This window comes from Littorina saxatilis, linkage group LG1 (assembly GCF_037325665.1).
Source record: "Littorina saxatilis isolate snail1 linkage group LG1, US_GU_Lsax_2.0, whole genome shotgun sequence".
Lineage (NCBI taxonomy): Eukaryota > Metazoa > Mollusca > Gastropoda > Littorinimorpha > Littorinidae > Littorina > Littorina saxatilis.
In genome coordinates, this window is record NC_090245.1 from 4,973,588 (window position 1) to 5,001,028 (window position 27,441).

The 27,441-nt window shown below is 41.7% G+C and overlaps 1 protein-coding gene across 1 annotated transcript; it reads right to left on the reverse strand.

Annotated features, from left to right (window-relative positions):
- Positions 1-40: 40 nt before the first annotated feature.
- Positions 41-22,123, reverse strand: LOC138978519 (ataxin-1-like). Its single transcript, XM_070351601.1, has 3 exons — positions 22,102-22,123; positions 19,647-21,910; positions 41-9,382 (listed from the first exon to the last, which is right to left on the reverse strand). The coding sequence occupies exons 1-3, from the start codon at positions 22,121-22,123 to the stop codon at positions 8,735-8,737; spliced, it is 2,934 nt and encodes a 977-aa protein (XP_070207702.1). The 3' UTR covers positions 41-8,734.
- Positions 22,124-27,441: the final 5,318 nt, after the last annotated feature.

Genomic DNA, 27,441 nt, shown 5'->3' on the forward strand with positions numbered 1-27,441 from the left:
CTCTCACATACATACACACACGAAAACACAAAATGCATACTGAAAGACATTTCTTTTTTATTGAAGTTTGAACAGCATGTGGTGAGGGGAGTTAACTGTCCCTGTGAGAGACAAATGTGAATGGACAGAGTTGCTTCCCCATCCACCAGACCAGGGTACAACAGCGTGACTTGACGGATTGATCAAGTGAGTTCAGAAGGAATAACAACACTGATACGCAGACAGAATCTGTTCACCTGTCTCAGCGAAAAGACAAAAATCATCACTATAGGTAACAACGACAAGTTTTATCCCTGTTTGTTCACGACTGAAACAACTCCTGTCAAAGGAAAAAATACACGTCCCAGAACAGCCCAACTTCATTCTCTGTTACAAACCAAAAAAGTGCAAGCAAGAGCCGTTCTGAACCTTCCCAAAGGCGTCTCAAATCTGTTAAAAGACACAGTCGGATACAGTTCTACCAAGCACAAACAGCGAAGACTCTCCATGGAGTCGAACAGCGACAGAAAACATATCACAAGATGCTGAACAGTATAAGCACATAATGTCAAAGGTTGATTTTTCTCTCACAGAAAGAACAAAAAATATCATTGCCTGCAATTAGTTTACATCGTTAAAAGCTCTCTGTTTCTGTATCTGGAGAAAGCAGAAAGTAAAGCAACACATAATAATACATCTGGTAAGCGTAGTTTGGCAGGACAAATAAAGTTATGCACTTTGATTAGAGGGGGGAAGAAAAACTAACATTTCTGGCCAAGCTGCTGAAATGCTGGACAAATATTACCATCATGATTTGTTTCTACTTGCATGATAGAATGTTTCTACTTCATGATTATTTTCCCTGTGTCGATAATTCATGATGTTCAGAAGTAGCTTACCAAAGAAATTTTACATAAAACTTCAGTTATATTTTTAAAAAAAAGAAGAAAAAAAAGAGTAGATAAACAGACAATAACAGCAAAAAATCGTGTTTTTGTCTTTCAATTAATACTACATGCATCACAGCCCATTGTGGATGTTGTACTGTTATTTGGGGCAAGGATAGGTCATTCAGAATGTCTGCTGAGTATGATGTTTTCTGCTGCTAAATAAATAAATAAATAAATAAATAAAACCCCTTTTGGTTGATTAAAACAGACAATGAACACTTTGGAACACATCACAGTGTAACTGCCAAACTACAGAATGCTTCTGTTTGTCAAACGAAAAAGGGCACTCTTGCTACAAGCATTCAAATACAATGCTGCAGTGTTGGTTTACTTCCATTTGAATCTTACAAATGTACAACTGTATAGGGACCTCTGTGAGACAGTGATAAGAGAGCAGTGTACAAGACGGTCACTTTTCACAACTATTGGTTCTTCATGATACAGTCATTCCTCTCTTCAAGACCTCACAAAATCTGACAAATTTGGGTTTTCAAAGTGCGGGTCCGCTGGACAAAATGTCTTCAGCAATTAAGACTATACGAGTGAGTGTAAATCAAAATATCAGGAAAAACAATCGTGGATTTGTCAAAACAAACAATGCAGTGTCCTTGGCCCTTCTTTGCACAATTCCATTGAAACAAGTAAACAAGAAGAGCAAACGCTCGATCGAGTCACTTTCGCAGTTCTGAATATTATATGAGGCATCAGATGGACAGGAAGAAATTGCTATTCACAACACAATGAGTCACGTTCACATAAAATTTGAGCCCGGTCACTTTTATAGTTTCCGAGAAAAGCCCAACGTTAAGTTGTGTGTTGCCGAACAGAAAAGGCTAGTTATCTCCCTTGTTTTTCTGATAACGTTCGTAAAAGGCTACAGATGTAAATACTTTGATGTAAAGAATAATCCTACAAAGTTTCAATCACATCCGATGAACTTTGTCAAAGATATAAAATGTCTAATTTTTCCTTTGACGCTGACCTGTGACCTTGAAAAAGGTCAAAGGTCAACGAAACCATCGTTAAAGTGTAGAGGTCATTGGAGGTCACGACTAAACAAAATATGAGCCCGATCGCTTTGATAGTTTCCGAGAAAAGTCCAACGTTAAGGTGGTGTCTACGGACGGCCGGCCGGACAGACTAACACTGACCGATTACAGAGAGTCACTTTTTCTCAAGTGACTCAAAAATGGTTAAAATATATCAAAAGAGTAAAATTAACTTCTTAGTATACATTCGTTTACCATTACTGGAAGGAAAGGGTGCTTGACATTTTGTTTAGAACATCCATCGAAGAGCCATTCAAGTGCTTTCTAAAAGTCGAATTCCAATCTGAGCAAAAGAAACATTCATAATGAGTCTCATTAAACGTAATTAGTTTTTAAATCTCTCAGCGATGTTCGTACCTCAAGCGCTGCAATCGGAAGTGCTCTTTTATATGAAAAACCAATAATGGTACTCTTCCGTTGTCAAGCGATAATGTAAACATTCAACTCGCTAGTAGCAACAAACATTGCGTAGCTTAGTTCGTCACTTTGCCGTTTTGTAAAACATTCAAAATAATGAAAATTAACCAAAAGAAAATACCACATGAAAATTTCTGACGTGTGCAAAAATGCACATTAACAGACCACAATGCATAGTCAAACTTACTGAGTAATTCATGCCTCTTATATCTCTCCTTACCTGAATTAAGCCTGACACGAATCCCTGAATCACTACATACTTGGAACTGCCGGGAGTTCTGAAATTGCTGTAACAGTGTGGCAGGTGTGTTTCATTCTCTGTGAATATTTTATCAATCAAATTCATTTACACATGAAGCTCTGAGTGAAAACTCTAACAGATGACGTTTTGAACACAAAGCCTTGAATCATGTTACAACATTTTCTCCATCTATAACATCAAAATAAACTGAGTTTAACATGCCCACAGGAAGAACAAAATAAAAACAATTAAAAAAAGCAACTGGGCACAAGTTAATTTGGATTCCCCACAATGAAGAAAGTTGTGTTAACTAAAACGGCCCAGCTAAAACAAAATGTTAGTATAAAAAAATAAAAAATAAAAATAAAAATAAAAAACCCCAGTGCAAATGCTCAGTTTAGTGGTTTTCTCTAAACACAAAAACACTATTGGGGCTAGCTTTTGTTCCAAACCAATAAGCCTTAAATGTGTACATGTATTTATTTTCTTGATGGAAATTTAAAACTACTAATTTCAGCCACAGAAACATAATAATACACTGATAGCCTGACCATATCAACACAATATTTCCTATTAATTATAGGAAGCAATTTATTTTAGTGAAGCAAGACAAGTCACTCAATACCGTGACGTGAGTGAAATCAAATATAATTGAACACTTTCATGTCATGAATATCATTTTTGATATACTGTCTTCCTTTTCTGTTCAAAGGAAGTGTTTAATCTGATAACTTCAGTTGGAATTAAAAAATAAACGCAGTATTCAATCACTTCACAAGAACTGCCTGCAGTTCTGTTTTTTTCGGATTTTACTTTTTATCTTAAATGTTACTATCCACATTCCCACTCGTTTCTTCATTTACAAAAATGAAAACAAAAGAAACCTTTCTGAAAGGAACACAGCACTTTTCCAAAATAATTGCTAAAGAAAGATGTCCACACTTATTAACATCAGCACACTATTAAAATACATCTAAAATTAAAGGTGAACCTTAAAGTTATACCCGACGGCTTGGCAAAAAAATACATTGTAAAAAAAGTATGCGATTCAGATAACAAAACATTAAAACCATATTTGCATGAAAAGTATGGGACCGTCTTCACAAAGCGGTGGTTGTCAATAGATTAATGTCACTAAAAAAAGAAATAAATAAAAGAAGTATTTTAAACTGGTAAACTGAGAAAAGGATTTTGGGAGACTGTGTTCGGTAAAGAATGGTTGTCAATAGACTCACTTAAAAATTTTTTTTTCAAAAGTTTACAAAGTTTTTAACTGGTAGTGGTAAACTGAGAAAAAGATTTTGTCCAAAATGTCAGATAATTATATGAAATGCATTACCCTTGTAATAGTACGACGGACGCACATACAGGATTTTACTTTACAGCTCTCTCATGGCATGTCACACTTGCATTCCTTAAGGGCAGAATATACCTGGGCAGTTTCAGCGGCACAGACGACGCACTGCATATTATTGATGCTGCGATAGGGATTATGACGAGTACTTGGCCTGTTTTCCTTTCACGCAAAGTGTAGCGGGCTGGGATAATCTGCAGTGCGTCGTCTGTCCTGCTGAAGTTACATAGGTGAGCGCCGGGCCTTATCTAACAGAGCGTGCAATTCATGACAGGCAATGTCGACAAAGGAAACGTCTTCTTTGTTCATGAGCTGAAACTCCCACGTTCACTCATGTGTTGTACATGGATTTTTACGTGTATGACGGTTTGTACCCCGCCATTCAGGCAGCCACACGCCGATTCCAGGGGAAGACAAAGGAAACAAAACCACTGATTTAAAATGTGTGCTTGTATGTGACGAATTAGAGGCCCATATATTACGATTTCATTCATCATGATATCAAATCTGCATGAAGAATACCTCCACGCCATTGTGTCTCTTGAATGATACACCATATGTATTACATTTTCTCCTGGTGCTGTGTCTTTGGGGGGGGGGGGGGGGGGTATGAAACACCCCTGGAAAGCAGAAGACATGACCCTTTGGTCTGTAAAACTTTATCTGTTCATACACGAACTACTGTACGGCAAAACGTCTTGTGTTGCTTGTATCCTTTTTTTTATACACTCTGATCAATGATTCCATCCCAAGCATTACTGAAAAAAGAAAAAAAAAGAAAAAAAAGATAACACCCCACAACCTTCTCTCTCTCTCTCTCTCTCTCTCTCTCTCTCTCTCTCTCTCTCTCTCTCTCTCTCTCTCTCTCTCTCTCTCTCTCTTCTCTTTCTCTCTCTCTCTCTCTCTCTCTCTCTCTCTCTCTCTCTCTCTCTCTCTCTCTCTCTCTCTCTCTCTCTCTCTCTCTCTCTCCTTCCCTAAACCTCTCTTATTCTCACAAAAGCAAATGTCAGTGACTGAGCCACGAATTGTCTGTAATTGAATCTTCTTCTCGTTGGCTCCTTCTGGATATCCTGTCAATGAATCTAATAACAGAAACATTTCTTTCTGTGCTTTTCACCTGCAGTAAGTTAGAGCAGGAACACTATCATAACACAACCGGCACGGTGGCCTCGGGGTAAGGCGTCCGCCCCGTGATCGGGAGGTTGTGGGTTCGAACCCCGGCCGGGTCATACCTAAGACTTTAAAATTGGCAATCTAGTGGCTGCTCCGCCTGGCGTCTGGCATTATGGGGTTAGTGCTAGGACTGGTTGGTCTGGTGTCAGAATAATGTGACTGGGTGAGACATGAAGCCTGTGCTGCGACTTCTGTCTTGTGTGTGGCGCACGTTATATGTCAAAGCAGCACTGCCCTGATATGGCCCTTCGTGGTCGGCTGGGCGTTAAGCAAACAAACAAACAAAACTATCATAACACGCAGAATGATGACAACAATTCAGAAAATAAATGTACTTGTAATATAATGCTTACAACTATAAAGGCAAAACCCAATAATAGAAAAAAGGAGACAATCTGACCTGAATGCTGACAAGACTGAACAGTAAACTGACCGGAATAAAACAAAACCCAAACTAACTGTGAAACTCACAAACTCAGTATATTCAAGACATGTATATTCAATGTCTAAATCCCAAATATGTGTATCGGTAAAACTTAAGGGAGGGCTGTTGGTGGAAGGAACCGGATAAACGAATTCTAACCCTTTCCAGCTTTTGTTATTTTGTGTTGCCATTTCTACACTGAACACAGTAATTACACAGGACCATGCATTTTCTACACGCTGGCATAATCATGCCAGTCCTTGCTGGTTCATATTCACATCCATGTATCGTGTAAATCCAAAAACAAAGAGACTGCCAACGTTCCAAAATTCAGAATCAAAAAACAAGAAAGGTAGGTTGTTGGAACGTTTGTTATTGACAAAACAATACATTCACAGATATTTCGACCCAACGACCTACAACAACAACCTACCTTTCTTGTTTCTTGATTATGTATCGTGAAATCACCATATTTCCCCAAAATGTACACAAAACTAGTGCATTATCTTTCATTATAAATTGCATCTCCTCAAAATAAGAGACGAAACTCAAGTAAAGTACATGTATCAAATGTCTGTAGCTTCCAGAGCGTGAACAAAAAAATGACCTAGCATCTTAAAAAAAGTGTAATTCTAATAAATCACATAAATCTTCTTGAGTGAGGGCAACACTTTTTTGTGCTTTAGCAACATACAAGTTTATAGCGCGTGGCAAAAAGAAACAATTTTAAAATGTATGCTTTCTAATGACATACATGTACAAACAAAATTTTATGTTTATACCTGATCAAGTATTAACCACTTCTTGAGACACTTTGCACAACAACAATTTCATGACAATTACACAGACAATTTTCTTCACCATTAATATTGATCTAGTCAAGGCTTTAAAACTTGTGCCACAAAATGTCAACCAGAATGCTTTATGATGCCTTATTAATGAATGTCTGCTCAGAATACTTTAGCGGATGCTTAAAATGGGAAACATAAACATGAAAGGAAAATATTAGAAGAAAACCTGCAATTTGTGTTGTTTTGCTGGTCTATTTTGTAATTTGTATGGCAACATTACATTAAAATGAAAAAGACAATGTGATACGATTGTAGTTTTTTTGAGAAAAAGGTCCGTGAGTTTTATCAGTACGAAGGAAAACAATTGTATCTTCGGTGCTGGAAGATGTTTAGCAGCAAAAGAAAGCAATTAACTTGAATTTTGGCAACTAAGAGTACTGTTCGAAATTTCTCAGCAGTAAGTTTTTATACCTGTAAACTGCTACCAATACCATCCTTCGTGCCGTAACGTTTTTGTTTTGATTTTCCAGTTTATCAAGTTATAAAGTAATGAACACATAGTTATGTCTGTTGAACTGAAATAGTTATGTTATTTAACTGAAATAGTAATGTTATTGAACTGAAATTGTCATGTCAGTTGAAATTTGAAAGATAGTATCTTTTCGTTTTATTTTATTTTCAACCCATTCTTAATGAAAGCATACCAGTCCTTGAATAACCAGGGACAAGTACGGAAAGTGTGCTGCTTAATAAAATAAATGGCAGCAAACCTTGTTCAGCTAAAATAATTAGAAATATAGACAAAACAATCATTCGCACGTTCTTCCCTTTTACAAAACAATCATGGTGTAGTGATTACCAAATGTAAAAGAAACAAAAATTAATATCAGACATTGTGTTGTACTCTTAGATGTTCCACGGACACACAAGCTTTAAAACACTTCCACCTTCTCCAAAACAATCTAAAAAAAGAAGACAAAAAAACCATCTGATTTTTAAAAACTGAGATTTGTTAAATACTGTTAAATGAAATCTTGGTACATCTCAATTCAAAATTAGAAGAAAAAGAGGAATACCCCCCCAAAAAAAGTGTCAAGTTTGTTAATTTTGGACGAGGCAGAAGTGTAGGCAATCTCTCTCACTGCCCTGCAGAAATGTATCAAAAATTGATAATGGGGACATTTTCCCATCGATAAATATCACTGTACTAACTAGAGTGTGTCGAAAAAGGGAGATGCATAGCATATTTTTTTTCTAGTTTCAAAGTAGAAATAAAACTAAAGCTTGCAAATGCTGAATTTTCAATTTAATAATGCAAGCAGCGTGTGTAATCCATAAAGCTCAAAATCATGCGGAAAATAACAAACCCACATTTCTAAACCCCATTTTGTAAATAGAAATGTGCAAACTAGGTACGTACCCTTCATCTCGTCTCCTATTGCTGCACATTTTGAAGCGGCACTGTGTCGGTAAACATCCTGGTTTACATCGACCAACGAGTGATTAAAATCTTAATGTCATTTTAAAAATGGACACAGTCTGATTGTCAACCGTTCAACCGTTGACAACAAACTTAAAAATTCAACAAGCAGCGGGCGAACCGTTGGTGTGCTCTTTAAAACAGATCTCTACAATCACATCACAAGACGCACATATATAATCATTATTTAATATATCTTTTAAGTTCTATACATCAGAGTATGGCAGAGTGGGTTAGGTCGAGTTAAAAATAATTAAAAGGGATATGATATGTAGATTTTAAAACATAGACTCTCATATCACGCAGCTGTGTTCTTGTTTTTGCTGTATTTGCACATGAAGCAAATGATATCAACACAATATAAAGCACTTTGTCTACTGCTTCCATCTCTGGTCACGCTTGGCCACTCTCTGCGATCACATTCTCACGAGTTTCTGTTCATGTTATTTTGTTGCCTGCCCTGTCTTACCCCGTCAGACAACACACAAATCCTTCACATCTGTCTTTCCACTCTTAGCTTTTGCTCTCTCCAATCACATTTCACCAGTTTCTGTTCATTTTGTTTTTCTGTTTGACCTGTCTTAACACGTAAGACAATACACAAATCCTTCGGTACTGTCCGTCACCTCGTAGCTTTTGCAGCTGAAAGAGTGCAGTTCCTGATGTCATTCTCTGGTGGGTCTGTGTGTTTCTTTTGGATTCAAACTCATCCCTGTTGTCTTTCAAGTTCCAAGAAAAATGAAAAACAAATCCAACAGCAACCTCCGAGGCAACTTAGAAATTTGCCTGTTCAGTCTGCTTATGACAAAGAGTCTTCGTTTACCTGGTAAATGTTGAGAATACACCTGTCCTGTGTTCACAGAGTAACTACACTGTTCAGTCGTTCTGACTGGGGTCTGAATGCTGCTTTTCCAGCTCCGTCTTTTCTTTCTCCGCGTCCGATTCGGGTGCTGACCATCGTCTTTTACGTGACGACTCGGAGTCATGTGACGACGAGCCGTCATCATCGGGCGAATGCTCCGAGCTGGCCTGACCTTCGGCACTGTGTCCGTGGGTCAAAGGTCGAGACGCTCCGTTCCCTTTGGACATGTCCATACTCCCACCACCACCGTTTGTCCCGGTGTTCGTATCACCCCCGCCGCTCCCATTGAGGCCGTTGCCCTGAACTTGCCCATGACCTTGGCCCATGTCCTTGAGGCCTGGACTCCTTTTGGAGTCATGTCCTTCTCGTGAATGCGAGTCTTTGCTAGACTCCCCCTGTAGCCTGGAGGAGGAGGACGACGATTCTGACTGTTGCTGCTGCTGCTGTTGTTGTTGCTGCTGCTGCTGTTGTTGTTGCTGCTGGCTGACGATCTCTGCAGCCTTCAAGGAGACGTCTTTGTGGGTGAGTGAGATGCAGACGTCGCCCACGGTCAGTTTGTGGCACTCCAGGCCGTAGCGCTGTAGCGTGCGTTCCGTGGAGCATGATGACCAGCCCTGGCCGAACACGAAGAACGGGTGTTCCACGGTGGCTTCCACAGTCACCTGAACAGAGAAAATACAACAATAGAGAAATGAACAACAGACGTCATAGATACACCACAATACAGCTTTTGTTGTTGTTTATGAGTGTATCACAAAACTGCCTTATCCCATTGGCACATGCTTTCTCTCTCCCCCCCCCCCCCCCCCCTGTCTGCCACACGGTGTGCAATCCCACGCTAGAAAATAATTTTTAACCTTGAAAGTAAAATCACTTTAACAGCATATGATGCAGAGCACAGCCAGTATCCAATCAATACTGAAACTGCTATGTCTTGCAATGTGACAATTATTTAGGGCTGAAGAAAACAAAGAGCCTCCCCCCCCCCCCCCCCCACAATAAAACCCCAACAAACCCACCCAACAACACCCAACCAAACAACAAACAAAACTAAACAAGACAACTACCCCCCCCCCCCCCCCCAGTACTGATGATATATATATATATATATATATATATTATATATATGTATATCTATTATGCTGAAATGTACTTTCTCTAGACCATGGCTATTGTAATATGAGGATCATGATCATCTTGCTCAGGTATATTATTCATACATTGAAATCAGTTTCATCACCACCACATTTCATCCTGTCTATTACAAGAACAACATGCACTTTGTTGATCAACAGAAATGTAGAGCAATCAGAATGCAAATGTGTGCCCTTGCTACCATTCTGATGTCACATCTAATATGGGCATAGAGGAGAAATAAAACCAAACATAGTTAAGTTGCCTTACAGCACATAACTACTGATGTGTTATTGTGAACAGACCAGGGATGCAAGAGCAGAGAATTATAGGTCATCTGTACTGTTAAAAGTTTGCGCTGAAAAACAAATTCAAGTTTCCCAGCTTCCGATTACCTTAGTTTTAAAGACCGACACTTAACTTAGGTAATTCATAAAACAGCAAACGCAACTTGATACCACCACGAGAATAACGGATCTAGATTAGAAGCCATAAAAGAGGAAAGAGAGACAATGAAACAGCAGAGTGACTGCCAGTGTAGAGCAAGGCAGTAATTAAGGACTTCAGACAACGAAGAGTCCTGGCGTATCGCCCCTAACAAAGCCTCCAATCACGTCATACGACGTATCAACCTCAAGACCACGTGTTCTAAATCAGAATCATAGAGAGTATTTTTAACAGCCAGAAGCGAGACTGTAAAGCCAGGCGGAACAATGCCCCGTTTTTTACGCTAATCGCCGCGCTCCTTTATTGTGTGCATACGACGTAAATGATCAGCAGCGCCGGGGAAGAAGTGGAATGACGTACGCGCTCATCACGTCTGCACAAAAGCGCCGGCCCTGTGCCGCATATAGCTGCAGTAGTAGAGTACTTTGCCGCGGGTCGTCAATGGCTGTGAAGATGAATGGCGGAGCGGTGCGTCAATGACGTGTGGTGTGGCTGAGCTGCGTCCCATACCTCCACCGCCATGGTGACTCCCGCGTCACCGCTGCGTATATATGGACCCTGATGACGCCACTGCTGCACGCACCTTATTGATTTCACACCCCTCCCTGCTCCTCCCCTCTCTCTCTGATTCCATTCTGCTCTGTGAGCTGAGCTATTTCTGGCCTGCACTGGCTGGTGCCACTGGACTAAATAAGGCTCTATACTGTGGAACCTGCTGTGTGGGCTTGATGGACTAGATACACTATACTGTGCAACCCGCTGTGGCTGTGAGGGCCTGATGGACGAGATAAGACACTAAACTGTGGAACCCGCTGTCAGGGCTTGATGGACTAGATAAGACACTAGACTGTGGAACCCGCTGTCAGGGCTTGATGGACTAGATAAGACACTAGACTATGGAACCAGCTGTGAGGGCTTGATGGACTAGATAAGACACTAGACTGTGGAACCAGCTGTAAGGGCTTGATGGACTAGATAAGACACTAGACTGTGGAACCAGCTGTAAGGGCTTGATGGACTAGATAAGACACTAGACTATGGAACCAGCTGTAAGGGCTTGATGGACTAGATAAGACACTAGACTGTGGAACCTGTTGTGAGGGCGTGATGGACTAGATAAGATGCTAGACTGTGCAACCTGCTGTGAGGGCTTGATGGACTAGATAAGACGCTAGACTGTGCAACCTGCTGTGAGGGCTTGATGGACTAGGTGGAACCTGTTGTGAGGGCTTGATGGACTAGATAAGACACTAGACTGCAACCTGCTGTGAGGGCTTGATGGACTAGATAAGACGCTAGACTGTGCAACCTGCTGTGAGGGCTTGATGGACTAGATTAGACGCTAGACTGTGCAACATGCTGTGAGGGCTTGATGGACTAGATAGGACACTAGACTGTGGAACCTGCTGAGAGGGATTGATGGACTAGATATGGCTCTATACTGTGGAACCCGCTGTAAGGGCTTGATGGACTAGATAAGACGCTATACTGTGGAACCTGCTGTAAGGGCTTGATGGACTAGATAAGACGCTATACTGTGCTACCTGCTCTGTAAGGGCTAGATGGACTAGATAATTCACTATACTATGGAACCCGCTGTGAGGGTGTGATGGACTAGATAAGACACTGTACTGTGGAATTTGCTTTGAGGGCTTGATAGACAATCAATAAAAATCCTGCTCAAACACAGAATATCACTGGAAGCTTAGTCACAGGATGAAGCTGGTATAAGGAATCTCTGCTGACAAAAGCTGTCTGGCAAATCAGAAAGCAGTGTGTCCATTAATACAGCCTGCATTGTACACCAGTGCAACAGGTTTTACTGTACTGCTGACACTGGAACAAAGACAGAGGAACCTGTTACAAAGGAATAGGTAACTGTTTCATCCGTCCTTCAGGAACAAACAGCTGTTTGACAACGATCTGAATGCATTGTAAAATGAGAAATTGAAGGCGATCCCCAGCAAGCTACTTAAATCATCTCCCTTACTTATGTAACAGCCCCACCCTGGTTGCTAACCCTTGATAATTACAATTTACATGTATAGTCCTTAAAAAGGAAATAAGCCTTGTAGGTGACAAGGAAGTGGACGGATTGCTGAAGAACTGCGATATCATTTTACACCGAAACAAAACTGACCCCTCAGCTAGATTTGCTGGAATAAGACTTTATGTCCACCAAAGGCTTCACAGTGAGCCAATCAATAAGGGCATGTCGTGTGTTAGTGCAGATGCTGTTAGCCCTAGGTCCAATCACGGAGAAGAAACCATGACAATGCAGAACGTAGCCACACCAACGCCACCACAGCCACCACCAGAGAATCGTCGTGGTGACCAGGCTGCACTGCACCACCGGCGGAAGACAGCAAGCCACAAGAACTTTCACCGCTCAAGGAGCGCAATGGGCTGGACAGAGTGGAGTAGGCTGCCGCGGGGCTGGGTGGTGGTGGAACCATTATTTCTGGGTCAACCCGAGGCTTGATGGGATTGTGTAGGCGGCAGCCGGCGAAACCAATGGACACACAAGGCTTCCAGGAATAGCACGCCGCGTCCATTACACGAGGCCGCTGTGATTTCTAACAGAGTTACGGGACAAGTTCAAAATAACTCCCGCTGATTATCTTGTAATTAATCAGCCCACTAGCTGTGCTTTGGGAGGCGGGATTCTTGTGACCTGATGGACTTGTAATTACTGTCCAACCTTTCATGTTTCAGCAGCATTATTGCCAGCTGATTTAAAATGAATTAGATAAGAAACTTTTAAAACAGAGACAGCATAAAAAAAACCACTGCTTTGTGACTGAAGAAACCTGTATACCTACATTTCCTACTGTTTTTACTCCTTTTTGTTCTTGTAAAAAAAAAATTCTAAATCAAAATGAAAGGAACACTATTTTTTGAAAGATCCCATTCACACACAAATTCAAGAAAACTGTTTTTTTCTCTGACTCAGCGTTCCGGCCAATAAAAAAAACACATGTGCCTGGGAAAAATCAATTTTAATCAAAAATGAATAAAATAATTTTCTTTTCAATATTGCACCTGATAAATTATCCATCTGTCTGATTTTGTGCAACAAAATTGTGCTTTTATGTTAATGACTCAAGTTAGGGAGGGTCTTGCGAGATTGTCATATTTAGTGGATGTGTCATTATCACTACTGTAACGGTGCACTGAGGAAAAATTCACAAAGAGCGCTGCTAGCTGTGTCCAAACCAGGGCAAGAGGCAGCCATAAAAGTTCCCTTTCAAAGTCGAAAAGAAATTAAGTCTTGAAAAAAACAACACTAGAATGCGTAGGTCTTTTTTCAAAGAAAACTTACTGTAATGTGGGATAGTTTGTGTGTGTTTGTGTGTGCATGTGTGTGTGTGTGTGTGTGTGTGTGTGTGTGTGTGTGTGTGTGTGTGTGTGTGTGTATGTTTTGTGTGTATGTTTTGTACAAAGCCTTTTCGTTAATTATTTTTCTTCTTCCTTGTTCTTTTTTTACTCCAGTGACTAAGTGAGAAGGATATGTGTGGGTGGGCTCAGTGACTGAGTGAGAAGGATATGTGTGGGTGGGCTCAGTGACTGAGTGAGAAGGATATGTGTGGGTGGGCTCAGTGACTGAGTGAGAAGGATATGTGTGGGTGGGCTCAGTGACTGAGTGAGAAGGATATGATTGTGTGGGTGGGCTCAGTGAAAGCAATTGTTCAACCATCAGGAGTTAATACCAGGGAGTTAACATCAGGAATTAACATCAGAGAGTTAATACCAGGGAGTTAACATCAGAGAGTTAACCCAGAGTGGTACAAAAAAAGTCAGGGATGAAGAGAACATCTTGACCTAATAAACCTGAACACCAAAATCGATGTACTTGTTGCATACAAATATTTATGCCTTGTTTTTCCATTGTGGAAATGTAATCATAAACTATTCATGCCTTGTTTTTCACTGTGGGAATTGTGGGAACAACTGAACACAAAACAAAATCAACAGTGACATGTATTTGTCTTATCATCTTGAAAGAAATTTCCTTTATTTATTTTCTCTATATCTCCCTCTCTCTCTTTTTACATTTAGTCAAGTTTTGACTAAATGTTTTAACATAGAGGGGGGAATCGAGACGAGGGTCGTGGTGTATGTGTGTGTGTGTAGAGCGATTCAGAGTAAACTACTGGACTGATCTTTATGACATTTTTCATGAGAGTTCCTAGGTATGATATCCCAGACGTTTTTTTCATTTTTTTGATAAATGTCTTTGATGACGTCATATCGGGCATTTTGTAAAAGTTGAGGCCTCACCCTCATTTTTCAATAAAAATGGATTGAAATTTTGGCCAAGCAATCTTCAACGAAGGCCGGACTTTGGTATTGCATTTCAGCTTGGAGGCTTAAAAATTAATTAATGACTTTGGTCATTAAAAATCTGAAAATTGTAATTAAAATTATTTTTTTACAAAATGATTCAAAATTACGTTTATTGTATTCTTCATCATTTTCTGATTCCAAAAACATATAAATATGTTATATTCGGATTAAAAACAAGCTCTGAAAATTAAAAATATAAAAATTATGATTAAAATTAAATTTCCAAAATCGATTTAAAAACAATTTCATCTTATTCCTTGTCCGTTCCTGATTCAAAAAACATATAGATATGATATGTTTGGATTAAAAACACGTCCAGAGAGTTAAAAAGAATAGAGATATAGAAAAGCGTGCTATCCTCCTCAGTGCAACCGCTACCGCACTTTTCTGGATTGTTAATTTCACTGCCTTTGCCTTGGACAGACGATGCTACGAGTGTACGGTCTTGCGGAAAAAATGTAATGCGTTCAGTTTCATTCTGTGAGTTTGACTGGGCTTGACTAAATGTTGTATTTTCGCCTTACGCGACTTGTTTTTTTTTAGTTATGTGTTTAGAACATAGATAGAAAATTAGAGCTATGTGAACATCACTTTCAAAATTCCAATCTGAATTCAATTGTTTATTTAAATTGTTATGAATCAGAATGGGTTTTTTGTATGGACAATTAAAATGAATATCACTGTCTACAGTCATATTTGTTGGGTGGTTTTTAATTTTTTTTCTTCTCCCCCATCATATTCTTTTTCAGATGGTTTTAGGTGACAAACTTTTTAAAATCTTAACACGGAAAAGCCATCTGTAATCAAAGAGAGTATTAAAAAAGTTACATTCAGGGGTAGGACTCTCTTGTGATGAAAAACGAGGAAAATCTTTTTTTCTTGGGAGGTTTGCCCAAAATTTTGATAAATGGTACATTAAACTCTGTGCAATCTGGTGCATTCTGAGACTAAAATTCAACTTGTTTGGATCAGGATAAAAAGACATTCTCCTCACCCCCCCCCCCCCTAAAAAAAACCCAAAAAAACAACCAAACAAAAAACCCACTTTCACACAACAATGGTAACATTGTAATGGTGCATGCTAACGTAATATACAAGGTATCCATAATCCAATACTGGCAATAGTATGATCCAAGTGACGCCCCAATGCATTGAAGCTCAAAATGACTATTAGTTATCAGGAGTTTTCAGTCGGCACAATGTAACTCTCAAGCCTCCAGTGTTCTGTTCCATCTGCACTTATCTCCATATCATTCAGTCAACAAGTTATAGATACTGTGATGAAATGGGACGCGGAAAAATAGATTACTCCAGCGGAATTTGTAAGTTGTGTCCGCGGAAATCCGCGGATTCGCGGAAAAGTCCCACCCCTGTGATTAAGAGCCACTTTTGTTATCTCGTGGATATGCTCTATCAATTATTACCATCACACGGATATGCCCTATCAATTATTACCATCACACGGATATGCCCTATCAATTATTACCATCACACGGATATGCCCTATCAATTATTACCATCACACGGATATGCCCTATCAATTATTACCATCACGCGGATATGCCCTATCAATTATTACCATCACACGGATATGTCCTATCAATTATTACCATAACGCGGATATGCCCTATCAATTAGTACCATCACGCGGATATGCCCTATCAATTATTACCATCACACGGATATGCCCTATCAATTATTACCATCATGCGGATATGCCCTATCAATTATTACCATCACGCGGATATGCCCTATCAATTATTACCATTACACGGATATGCTCTATCAATTATTACCATCACGCGGATATGCCCTATCAATTATTACCATCACGCGGATATGCCCTATCAATTATTACCATCACGTGGATATGCCCTATCAATTATTACCAATACCATCACGCGGATATGCCCTATCAATTATTACCATTACACGCAGCTGCAGCGATCTAATTGTAAATAAGGTCTTCCTTTAAAAAAACAAAAACAGATTTCCACTGTAAAGGCTAACAAGTCGCGTAAGGCGAAAATACAATATTTAGTCAAGTAGCTGTCGAACTCACAGAATGAAACGCAATGCCATTTTACTCGTAGCAGTGTCAGGCCACCGCTCATGGCAAAGGCAGTGAAATTGACAAGAAGAGCGGGGTAGTAGTTGCGCTAAGAAGGATAGCACGCTTTTCTGTACCTCTCTTTGTTTTAACTTTCTGAGCGTGTTTTTAATCCAAACATATCATATCTATATGTTTTTGGAATCAGGAACCGACAAGGAATAAGATGAAAGTGTTTTTAAATTGATTTGGACAATTTAATTTTGATAATAATTTTTATATATTTAATTTTCAGAGCTTGTTTTTAATCCGAATATAACATATTTATATGTTTTTGGAATCAGCAAATGATGGAGAATAAGATAAACGTAAATTTGGATCGTTTTATAAATTTTTATTTTTTTTTTACAATTTTCAGATTTTTAATGACCAAAGTCATTAATTAATTTTTAAGCCACCAAGCTGAAATGCAATACAGAACCCCGGGCTTCGTCGAAGATTACTTGACCAAAATTTCAACCAATTTGGTTGAAAAATGAGGGCGTGACAGTGCCGCCTCAACTTTCACGAAAAGCCGGATATGACGTCATCAAAGACATTTATCAAAAAAATGAAAAAAACGTTCGGGGATTTCATACCCAGGAACTCTCATGTCAAATTTCATAAAGATCGGTCCAGTAGTTTAGTCTGAATCGCTCTACACACACACACACACACACAGACACACACACACACAGACACACGCACATACACCACGACCCTCGTTTCGATTCCCCCTCGATGTTAAAATATTTAGTCAAAACTTGACTAAATATAAAAATGAAAATGAAGTGGTTCCCAACCAAACCTATTTTTTCCTCCTGATCCAAAACTTCTTTGGGACCAAACAACCCTAATTTCTGGGGCCTTGGCGCCAGAAACAAAAGTACATATTTTGTGTGTGTGCCTATCCACGGGTCAGATGAGGCCAGATCGATGGGAGCCGGGCCGACAGGATGAAGAAGGGCGTGCAGTAGGGGAGGGGGGGTTGGGGGTGGCGGCGGTGGAGGTGGGCCACATCGCACGGGCTTGTTTGGCCAAACTTGTCAATGGCACGCGATCCGTTCCGCGAGGATGATCAATTTTTCATCCCTCATGGAAAACTGGTCTGGATGGAACCCCGTCTCATGGGTCGCTGCCCCCATACACCCCCCCCCTCCCCCTCTCTCACCTGTGCCTCCCTGCCCTGTACTTGTATCTGTTCACTCCTTAACCTCCCCCCCCCCCCACCCTCTCTTGATCCAGTCTCGGACTCTCAAGTTCCATCCGCCTCCAACAACCCCACCCCATACCAATTCCTCTATCACCGAGTTCTTTACCCCTCATGACGAATGCTACTTGTGTGTGTATGTGTGTGTGTGCGTGTGTGTGTGTGTGTGTGTGTGTTTGTCACTGTGTGTGTGTGTGTGTGAGAGAGAGAGAGAGAGAGAGAGAGAAAGAGAGAGAGAAAGAGAGAGAGAAAGAGAGAGAGAGAGAGAGAGAGGCAGAGAGAGAGAGGCAGAGAGAGAGAGAGAGTGACAGAGGACAAAGTGCTGAGTTTGCAGTTTCCCGTTATTGCCTTGTCCCCAGTGAGCGCGATCTGTGTTATGCGAGGTGAGACTGGGGCGACTGGAGGCTTTTGTCACCTTTCTGCCGAGGTGAGAAACTAACGAGGGGCCGGGAACCGACCCCCCTCGCCTGCCATCGATTTGTGCACACTATCGCCAGCTGGAGGGGAGGGGTGTGTGTGTAAGAGAGAGAGAACTCAGAACTTTATTACTTAGCCTAATCTTCCAACCTGTCCTTGGAACATATGCAAAGAATGCAAAGAATATGAGAGAGAGAGAGAGAGAGAGAGAGAGAGAGAGAGAGAGCGAGCCGCTCCGCATGACGAAATTTCTTCCATGGGAAATTAATATTCATGATAGCAATGAAAGAAAAGGCAGCGGCTGCGTGGTTGAATAAACGAACAATTCGGACAAACCTTGAAAATATTACTCACACGCTTTTTATCTAAAAGTATTTAAGCACACAACACAGTATAATCAGGTAAAACGGCTCTGTCACTGAAATAATGAAAGTCTTTTCTGAACGTCTCACCCCTTTCTCTTGATAGTTGATTCATTTCCGTTGTTTTTGACTTGGTTTTTTTCTTCTTATTTTCCCCCCTTTTCTTCTCACCAATCGTCTACTCCGGGCTGCATCAGAAACGCACACACAGACCTTCGAGAGATACTAACTCTTCAGCTAACATTTTGAAAATCAAAAGACTGACTCAGTGACTGAATACTTTGGTATAGATCTGTTACCGCCTCTTTTACGCGGGTACATTGAAAACATGTTCTTGTTTTCCATGCATCCCGTGACCCCCACCTCACCTCTACCCAGTTGTACAAGAGTACTGCGATATATTCAACTACACCGTTTGCTCCAAAGCACTACCGTACTTACTCAGTTACTATCACTTCTCTCTGCCTATATATACGAGCAAGCTGTTCCTTGACAAACAAACAAACAAACAAACAAAAACCCACACAACTCACAAAACCGATCACGTGGGATTATTCTGACAAAATAACACTGCAACGTGCAGTCAAGCTCCCGCTTTGCTTCTTTTGACCACAACAGTGAAAAACAAAAGGTTCAACTGAAGGTCAATGGTTAAAACAGAAGAAGGGGGCCGGGAAAGATAGATATATAGATAGATAGAAAGAAAGAAAGAAAGAAAGAAAGAAAGAAAGAAACCGCTTTTACAAATTTTCATAAATCTGAAAAAATCAGGTCTTAAAAAGGATGGAGTCTTATAAAATGGAGACAAATGTACAGCGGTTATGAAGAGAAAGGACCAAGTCTTCAATTACGGGGTCTTAAAAGAGAGGTTCCACTGTAGTCAACACCATATCCAATCCTATCACATTGTCCAAACCCACCTGCACGCGGTGCTCGCCGACAGAGAAGCCGAGGGTGGCGGTGCCGAGCTCCACGTGCTCCTCGATGCGCACCACAGTGGACGAGTCTACCTTGAGGTCGGCCGACACCTGCGCACTGTTGACAAAGTCCTCCGTCTGGAGGTCCTCCACGCGCTTCAGGTCGCCGTTGGCCAGCTGGATGATGGAGCCCTTGACGAAGTGCGGCGGGTAGTGCAGGTGGGGTGGCAGGTTCGAGCCTCCGCCGGGGGAGGGGGCAGCGGAGGAGGACAGGTGGGCGGTGGTGGTGGAGGAGGGGGAGGAGGTGGTGTGGTTGAGGGTGGTAGTGGTGCTATGCTGGTGGTGGTGCGTGTAGTGTTGTTGTTGGTGTTGTTGTTGGTGTTGTTGTTGTTGGTGTGGGGCGGTGCTGGTGGGGGGAGGCCCGGGGCCCAGGGCGTGGGGGGCCAGGAAGACGTGGGGGTCGGGAGGGGAGGAGGAGAGGGAGAGGGAGGCACTGGCCCCCATGGACTGCGTCATGTACTTAGTTCTCTTGCTGGCCACGCCCCCCAGCCCCTCCTCCTCCCCCTTCACGCTCTGGGACCGCCCCTTGCCAGGGTAGCCCTCCCCCAGCGGGATGTCCGGGGGGCGGGTCAGGATGCGGTGTTTCATGCTGCCCTCCTTGCCGCTGGGCACTTTGTGGAAGGGGTCTCGGGGGTCACCCTTGACCTCCTTCAGCATAACCCCCGCCCCGATAGACCCCCGATAGTGCAGTCCCTGGGAGTGCTGCAGGAGTCCCTTGTCGTCACTGGGAGCGTCTGGGGAGCGCTCCCGACCCTGCTGCTGCTGCTGCTGAAGCAAGGCTTCACGCTCTCTGAGGGTAAAGGAGGAGGGTCCGGAAGGGCTGTGGGCGGCGGGGCCGGGAGAGCCGCTGGCGGATATAGAGCGGTGTGAGTACTGGCCCATGTTGCCTGGCAGGTAGGGGGCTGGCCGCGACTGGCCTTGACCCGGCGGGCTGGCGTGACCCCCGTGCTGCACGTGACTCCCCATGGAGGCCAGGACGGCGGAGTACGACTCGATGTGCGGGAAGCGGGACTGAGCCACCAGGGCCGGGCTGTAGGGGTGCGGGCTGGAGGGCGGGTACTGCGAGAAGAAGGCCCCGGGGTAGGGCGCCATGGTGGCGAGGGGGGAGGACTGTCCGTGCACGGTGTAGAGCGAGGAGTAGGGCCCCATGGCGGCGGAGGAGGCCGAGCTGTTGGCTGCACTAACCGCCCCGAACTGAGCCCCGGAGGCCACAAGGCGCGACACGGGCTCCCCGTGCGTCAAGCTGCCCCGGAACACACCCAGCCCGCCACTGGACGCGCCGGCTGACAACATGCTGTGGTGCTGCTCGCCCGAGCTGCTGGTGCTGGTGCTTGTGGCTGGTGCTGCCTGACTTTGGTTGTGACCTGACCCAGTTCCGGGACGCCCACTGTGCATTCCCTCTGAGGCAGGCGATGCAGGCGACAGCGGTGAGGGCGAGGTTTGTTGCTGCTGTTGTTGTTGTTGCTGATGCTGTTGCTGGTGATGGTGGAGCTGAGTTGCTATACCTGAGGACGAAGAGGACTGAGTGAAGACGTGAGCTTGCTGCACCGCCACCTCTGCCAAGCTGGCCAAGTGATGGTGCCGCTGCTGACTGTTGCTGCTGTGACTGATACTGTTACTGCCGTTACTGTCCCCACCGGCACCGCTCGTCACAGCGGCCGGTAGCAAGATAGCGGAGGAAGTCAAGACCTTGTGCCCGCTGAGCTCAAAGCCATTGAGAGAGGCTGCTGTGTGCACCACCGTGCTGCCCGGGGGCAGGCTCACCACCTCCCTCAGCAAGGTCGGGGCCGCCAACAGGCGATGACTTTGACCCTGACCCTCATCCTGCTTGAGGCCGGCAACACCCACACCAACGTCGGCTGCCTGCACAGCGACCACGGCTCCTGCCGCCCCTCGCGCGTCCTCTCCGGCCGAGGTGACGAAGGTGGCGCGAGCTAGCAGGTGCTGGTTAGAGGCGAGGAAGGTCTCGGGCACGATCAACGCGAACTGAACATCCTTGCCGCCCGGTAGCTGCGCCTTGCTCCACGCGTGGTCCGGGATGGCCTGGAGAGATTGGTGTTGTTGTTGTTGCTGCTGCTGGTGATGATGGTGTTGGTGCTGTAGTTGGTTGTGGTGGGTGCTGGCCTGGGCGGGGTGCTGCGCATCGTCAGCCGGAGGGGAGGAGCACGGGAGGGTCTCTGTGCACAGCAACGAGTCTCCCTCGATACCTGCACAAACAGCGGAATAGACAATGTTTCTTGTGAAAAGTGTAGGTGAACGAACATTCTTTTAATGAGAATAAAGTGATGCAGCCAACTATAAACAATCTCTGAACAAACTTGGAAATAAACACAATGATAGACTTGTAACCGAAATGACAATGCTTTTTGGATTTCGGTTTGATGACGTCATGACAAACCGAAATCTGCCGCCGCGGCCATTCTCTTTCTCAAGCTAGGGTTGTAAAGGCGTGAGCTGTAACGTGCTATGCGTTCATCACAAGGGATTGTATGAATTGACGAGACACCGCTATTAGGATGACGAGCCAGTAACGACGACGACGACGATGGAGAAGAAGCAGAAGAGAATTTCTTACATACACCTTGACCTACACACTTACGTGCGATGCTGAGCGATAGCAGACAAAATACTGTAACTGAACGGATGGATTTGGCAAAATACACACACACGAAAAAACCCAAATGCTGACACCTAAAGGGGTTGAGGACACCCCGTACCCAACACAAATTGGTGGTGGGATAAATAAAAATAAAAAATAAAAAAAAACCAACAACCGGCAAGTTACATCATGAATCAAAGATCGAAAACTCATTCATTCATTCACACATTGGTTCATTCACCCAGGCAGGAGAGTGTACACACGCGGCAACAAACTGTCTCACTGACCACAGAATAACACCCCCTTAAGCCATTGGGGGTATTATTCCATAAGGCACACGACTAATCCCATTGAACGCAAGCAGTCATGTTACAGCTTAACATGGTGTTCAACGTAGCCCGGTCACCATTCACATCACTTTGCAATGATTGAACGAGAGCTTAGCCACGGAATTCCATTCACAATTTTATCAATTCAAAGAAGATTTAATCAGAAATTTCCGTAGTCCATGAAAGTCCCCGGAAGTGCATGAATACTTATAAAACTACATGTTTTACTATCGCAATGTTTAATCAGTTACCACAAAATATTAAAAAAAAAAAAAATCCATTTAATCATCAAGACAGACAGAAAGGACTACGTTGACCAAGACGCTGGTCGTACATCCGGAATGAAATATGTTGTAGGTTAGTGTCTGTAAGGCCAAAAAAAAAAAAGGTCTGTTTACGGTAACATAGGCCAAAAAAATAGGGTCGGTAGGTCGGGATTTTTTTTTTTTTTCCCCCAAAAAAACCATATTTTTACGTTATTTTGCCAAAAAAACAAGATGTTTTTTTTTCTCCCCCAAATGCCAAAAAAAAAAGTCTAGGGTCGCGCGAAAAAACTAGGGTCGGTCGGGTTACCGTAAACAGACCTATTTTTGTTGTTGGCCTAATCCGTTTAATTTACCATTTGGCAAAGTCAAATCAAAATCAAATGCACTGTTTACACGTATGCTGCACACAATGCACTGGACACGCCCGTACACAACGACAACCATTTGATCATGTGCTGCGTGTGAAAGACAACATGCTTCGTGTGAAAGACAACATGCTTCGTGTGTCTGCATGTTTAGTTATTGTTTTCTACACTCGATGATTAATTTACAATCACTTTATTAATTAATTATTTATTTGTGTATGCTTAATTTGTGAAGCACTTAGAACTATTTTAGTATTTTGCAGTATATGTGTCCTCGTTATTATTGTTAATAATTCGATTAATTGCAGATATACTTGGTCTCTCCTTTTTTTTCTTCTTTTTTGTTTAATCGTGTTTTATTCATTTTCTTTGATACAACAACAAACAATAACAACATTAAGAACGTTAACAAGCAGACTGCTTATGTACACGTTCTAAAATGATAATCAATACACATTCAGATAACAGTGCAATATTGTGCAATATGCAGAGACCGAAGAAACACATTTAGGCACAACAAAAAAATAGGTCTGTTTACGGTAACATAGGCCAAAAAAATAGGGTCGGTAGGTCGGGATTTTTTTTCTTCCAAAAAACCATATTTTTACGTTATTTTGCAAAAAAACCAAAAGATTTTTTTTTTTTTTTCCCAAATGCCAAAAAAAAAGTCTAGGGTCGCGCGAAAAAAATAGGGTCGGTCGGGTTACTGTAAACAGACGATTTTTTTTGGCCTTATTAAATCCAACGAATAAAATCAATTTAATAAATGATTAATATATAAATGAATCTAATAAAAGGAAGTGTCATACTGCATTTCTAAATATAATTAAACTATATATATAATCAGTAAAGCTCTGCGTACTTAAACAAAATACTTCGTCGTGACGCATACTAATAATACTTCGACCATCACATTTAAATGTCCAATAATAACATCAATAAATAATACTCGCTGGACATATCTATTTAAAGAAAAATTAAATCTTATCATTGCCCATGGGGTAATTTTTGTGAGAAAAACAAATTTCATAATTATATGTATCATTGGAGAAGATTACCGATTTAAAACTAACAGCTTTCATATTACGTGACTACCATCTCATAGGGGTTTATTATATATAAGCATCCTGATAAAATTAAGCACCAATCAAGCACGCTTATAATTGTTTATATCGATCGTCTTGTTCTAATTAAACAATATATCCGGCATGCCTTCAGGTTGTCATATTAAATTGTCTTATGGCTGATGCAATTTGTGAAAAGCAACACGTTTATTGACTCAGTCCTTTCAACAAGAAGGCAACACGTGTCTTTCATCCAGAATATATTCTTTCAACGGCAAAACTTAGTTATTTTAAGGAAGTTGCAGCTATTCCGACAAGAAATCAATTCCGGCACATTTACCCGATTACTATTTAATCATTCAATTGTTTGTTTAAACTGAACTCATTTTCAAATGTATTCTGTATACATGTACGTTTTCTGTTTTGTTTTTAGTGTTCTTCTTTCGTCTAATGCTGATCATACAGGCAACTGACGCATAGGTCATCACGTACACGAGAGAGAGAGAGAGAGAGAGAGAGAGAGAGAGAGAGAGAGAGAGAGAGAGAGAGAGAGAGAGAGAGAGAGAGAGAGAGAGAGAGAGAGAGAGAGAGAGAGAAAAAAAGGAGAGAAGAGACAGAGAGAAAGAGAGAGAGACAGAGAGAAGAGACAGAGAGAAAGAAAGAGAGAGAGAGAGGGAGAGAGAGAGAAAGAGAGAGAGAGAAAGAGAGAGAGAGTATTGTATCCATGGTAACGTTAGCTGGAGGCGGCCTTTAACTATTCATTTATTACGTGATTTAATCACGTACAAGAAAACCAACACGTCGGTCAAACTGTGAACCACAGTAACAATTAAAAAAGTCCTAGACAACCCTCCCACCGAAACTGTCAAATACAGAAAGCTTCGTGACTTATTTTTCACACATTACAACATGAATTATAGTTCTTGTTGACAGCAACATGGTCTAAAGATAAATAAAAGCGACTGGAAATAACGCGTGAAAGCAGGAAATGGACACTGTGTTTTTCTTATGCTTAGCTCAAAGCTCTTAATTTTTATACCAGGATCCAGTTGTGAAAATGTGTGAAATATTTGTTGACAATTGATATCTGTGTCCAACAGTCCCCAACTTGCACCACTACAGAAATTCAAGACATGTCTTAAATCAGTTAACAAGTAAAGAATTATATATCAATAAATGAATAAATAAATAAATACACGAATTCACAATTAAATTACAAAAAAAGTTGTAATCAATCAACCAATGTTAGTGAACGTTAACCAGCTCTTATAACTAAAGCATATAATCTGAAAGAAACAAAAATAACGTTCACCAACGATACTCTCAATATTGATAATGTCTGATTCAATTCTGTAACTCTACACATAAGTAATGTTTACAAAATCTGTGACACATGTACAGATTTTGTCAAACATGCGAAGTTGCATCACACTTGGAGAACATGCTGTAATTAGTTATCATTTCAAGGAAACTCAAGGTACTCTTCTCAACGGGAAAGTCAGCAAATTACACATGCTGTACGTCAGCACAGGACATGGTTGTTATCTTGTCGTGACAAAACAAAAGTCTCTCAGGATAATCTCATTCCAACCATGACACCATGATAATTATCTGTGACCAAAATAGGAACGACTGCATGTACGAGACACTGACACTGACATGTACGAGAGAGAGAGAGAGAGAGAGAGAGAGAGAGAGAGAGAGAGAGAGAGAGAGAGAGAGAGAGAGAGAGAGAGAGAGAGAGAGAGAGAGAGATTGATTGATTGATTAAACTTTATTACAGAAGGATGGAGATTTTAGGCGTTGCCTAGTCTTACAATCTGTCCTTGCTAACTAACATGAATACAAAACAGACATGAAAACATTATAAGAGCAAAAGAGGTTGACAGCAAAAATATTCGTACATATGATAATAAATGGCATTTAGAGAGAGAGAGAGAGAGAGAGAGAGAGAGAGAGAGAGAGAGAGAGAGAGAGAGAGAGAGAGAGAGAGAGAGAGAGAGAGAGAGAGATAGAGATTTTAACCTATATGAACAGTTACGAGACAGAGAACCAACAGTAAATATAAACTAGGTATCATTTAAACATAAATATGGGATGGTTTTAAAGGTAAATACTACATAACGGGAATACGGCATTGTGGAATCACTAAATATCAAGTTTATTTTCATCACGCCAAAACGATGTAAAAAGATGAAACACTGTGAAGTTCAACATTTCACAAGTCTTTTCAATCAAAACGTGTTAACTTTAAATTGAAGTCTAAAATCATTGAAACGATTAGTAGTTGTATTACAGTTGTCTTCTCTCCAAAGCCTACCAGTGGCCACTCAGGTTCCTTCTATTCCTCTTATGGCACTTTGCACACGCACTCACACACCCAATCACACATACACACACACACACACACACACACTCACACGCACGCACGCACGCACGCAAACACACACACACACACGAATCAGACAGATAAGGACTTTTATATGGTTTCACCTGCTGGCAGATGTGCATAATCAGCATGAAAAATCAAACTGATAATTAATAATTTTGTTCTCGTTAGCAGAAAATATAGCAAGGTGCAGAGTCCTAAATTAGGTCAAGAAGCCCCCCAGAGAATGGTGGTAATCACGTTCTAGTTTAATAATCGTCTGTGCTGGACTCTGCAGGACTCGTTAATAGACTGCTTGCGCTGCATATTTCCTACTTGACGATACATCTGTGTCCCTGTGTCTGTTTTATCGTTTTGGATGGACTTGTGTATTTTTTTTTATAGTTGAGATGTCTCTTTATTCGCTGACCCCTTTCTGCTGACCCCTTTCTGCTGACCCCCGTACGCTTGAAGTAACGCGTCAAGTATGTTGCAGTCTACTCATTCATTAGTACAGTAGAACCCCCTTTTAAGACCCCCCAAACACCTCAGAAAATCAGGTTTTCAAAAGGAGGGAGCCTTAAAATGGGCATACATTTACAGAGGTAATGCAAACAAATCTTTAAAAAAACAAAACAAGGTCTTAAAATTAATGGAGGAGGTCTTTACCTGGGGGGTTCCACTATATTCAAAGAGAAGGAGAAGGAGGGGGAGAAGGAGGGGGAGAAGGAGGGGGAGAAGGAGGGG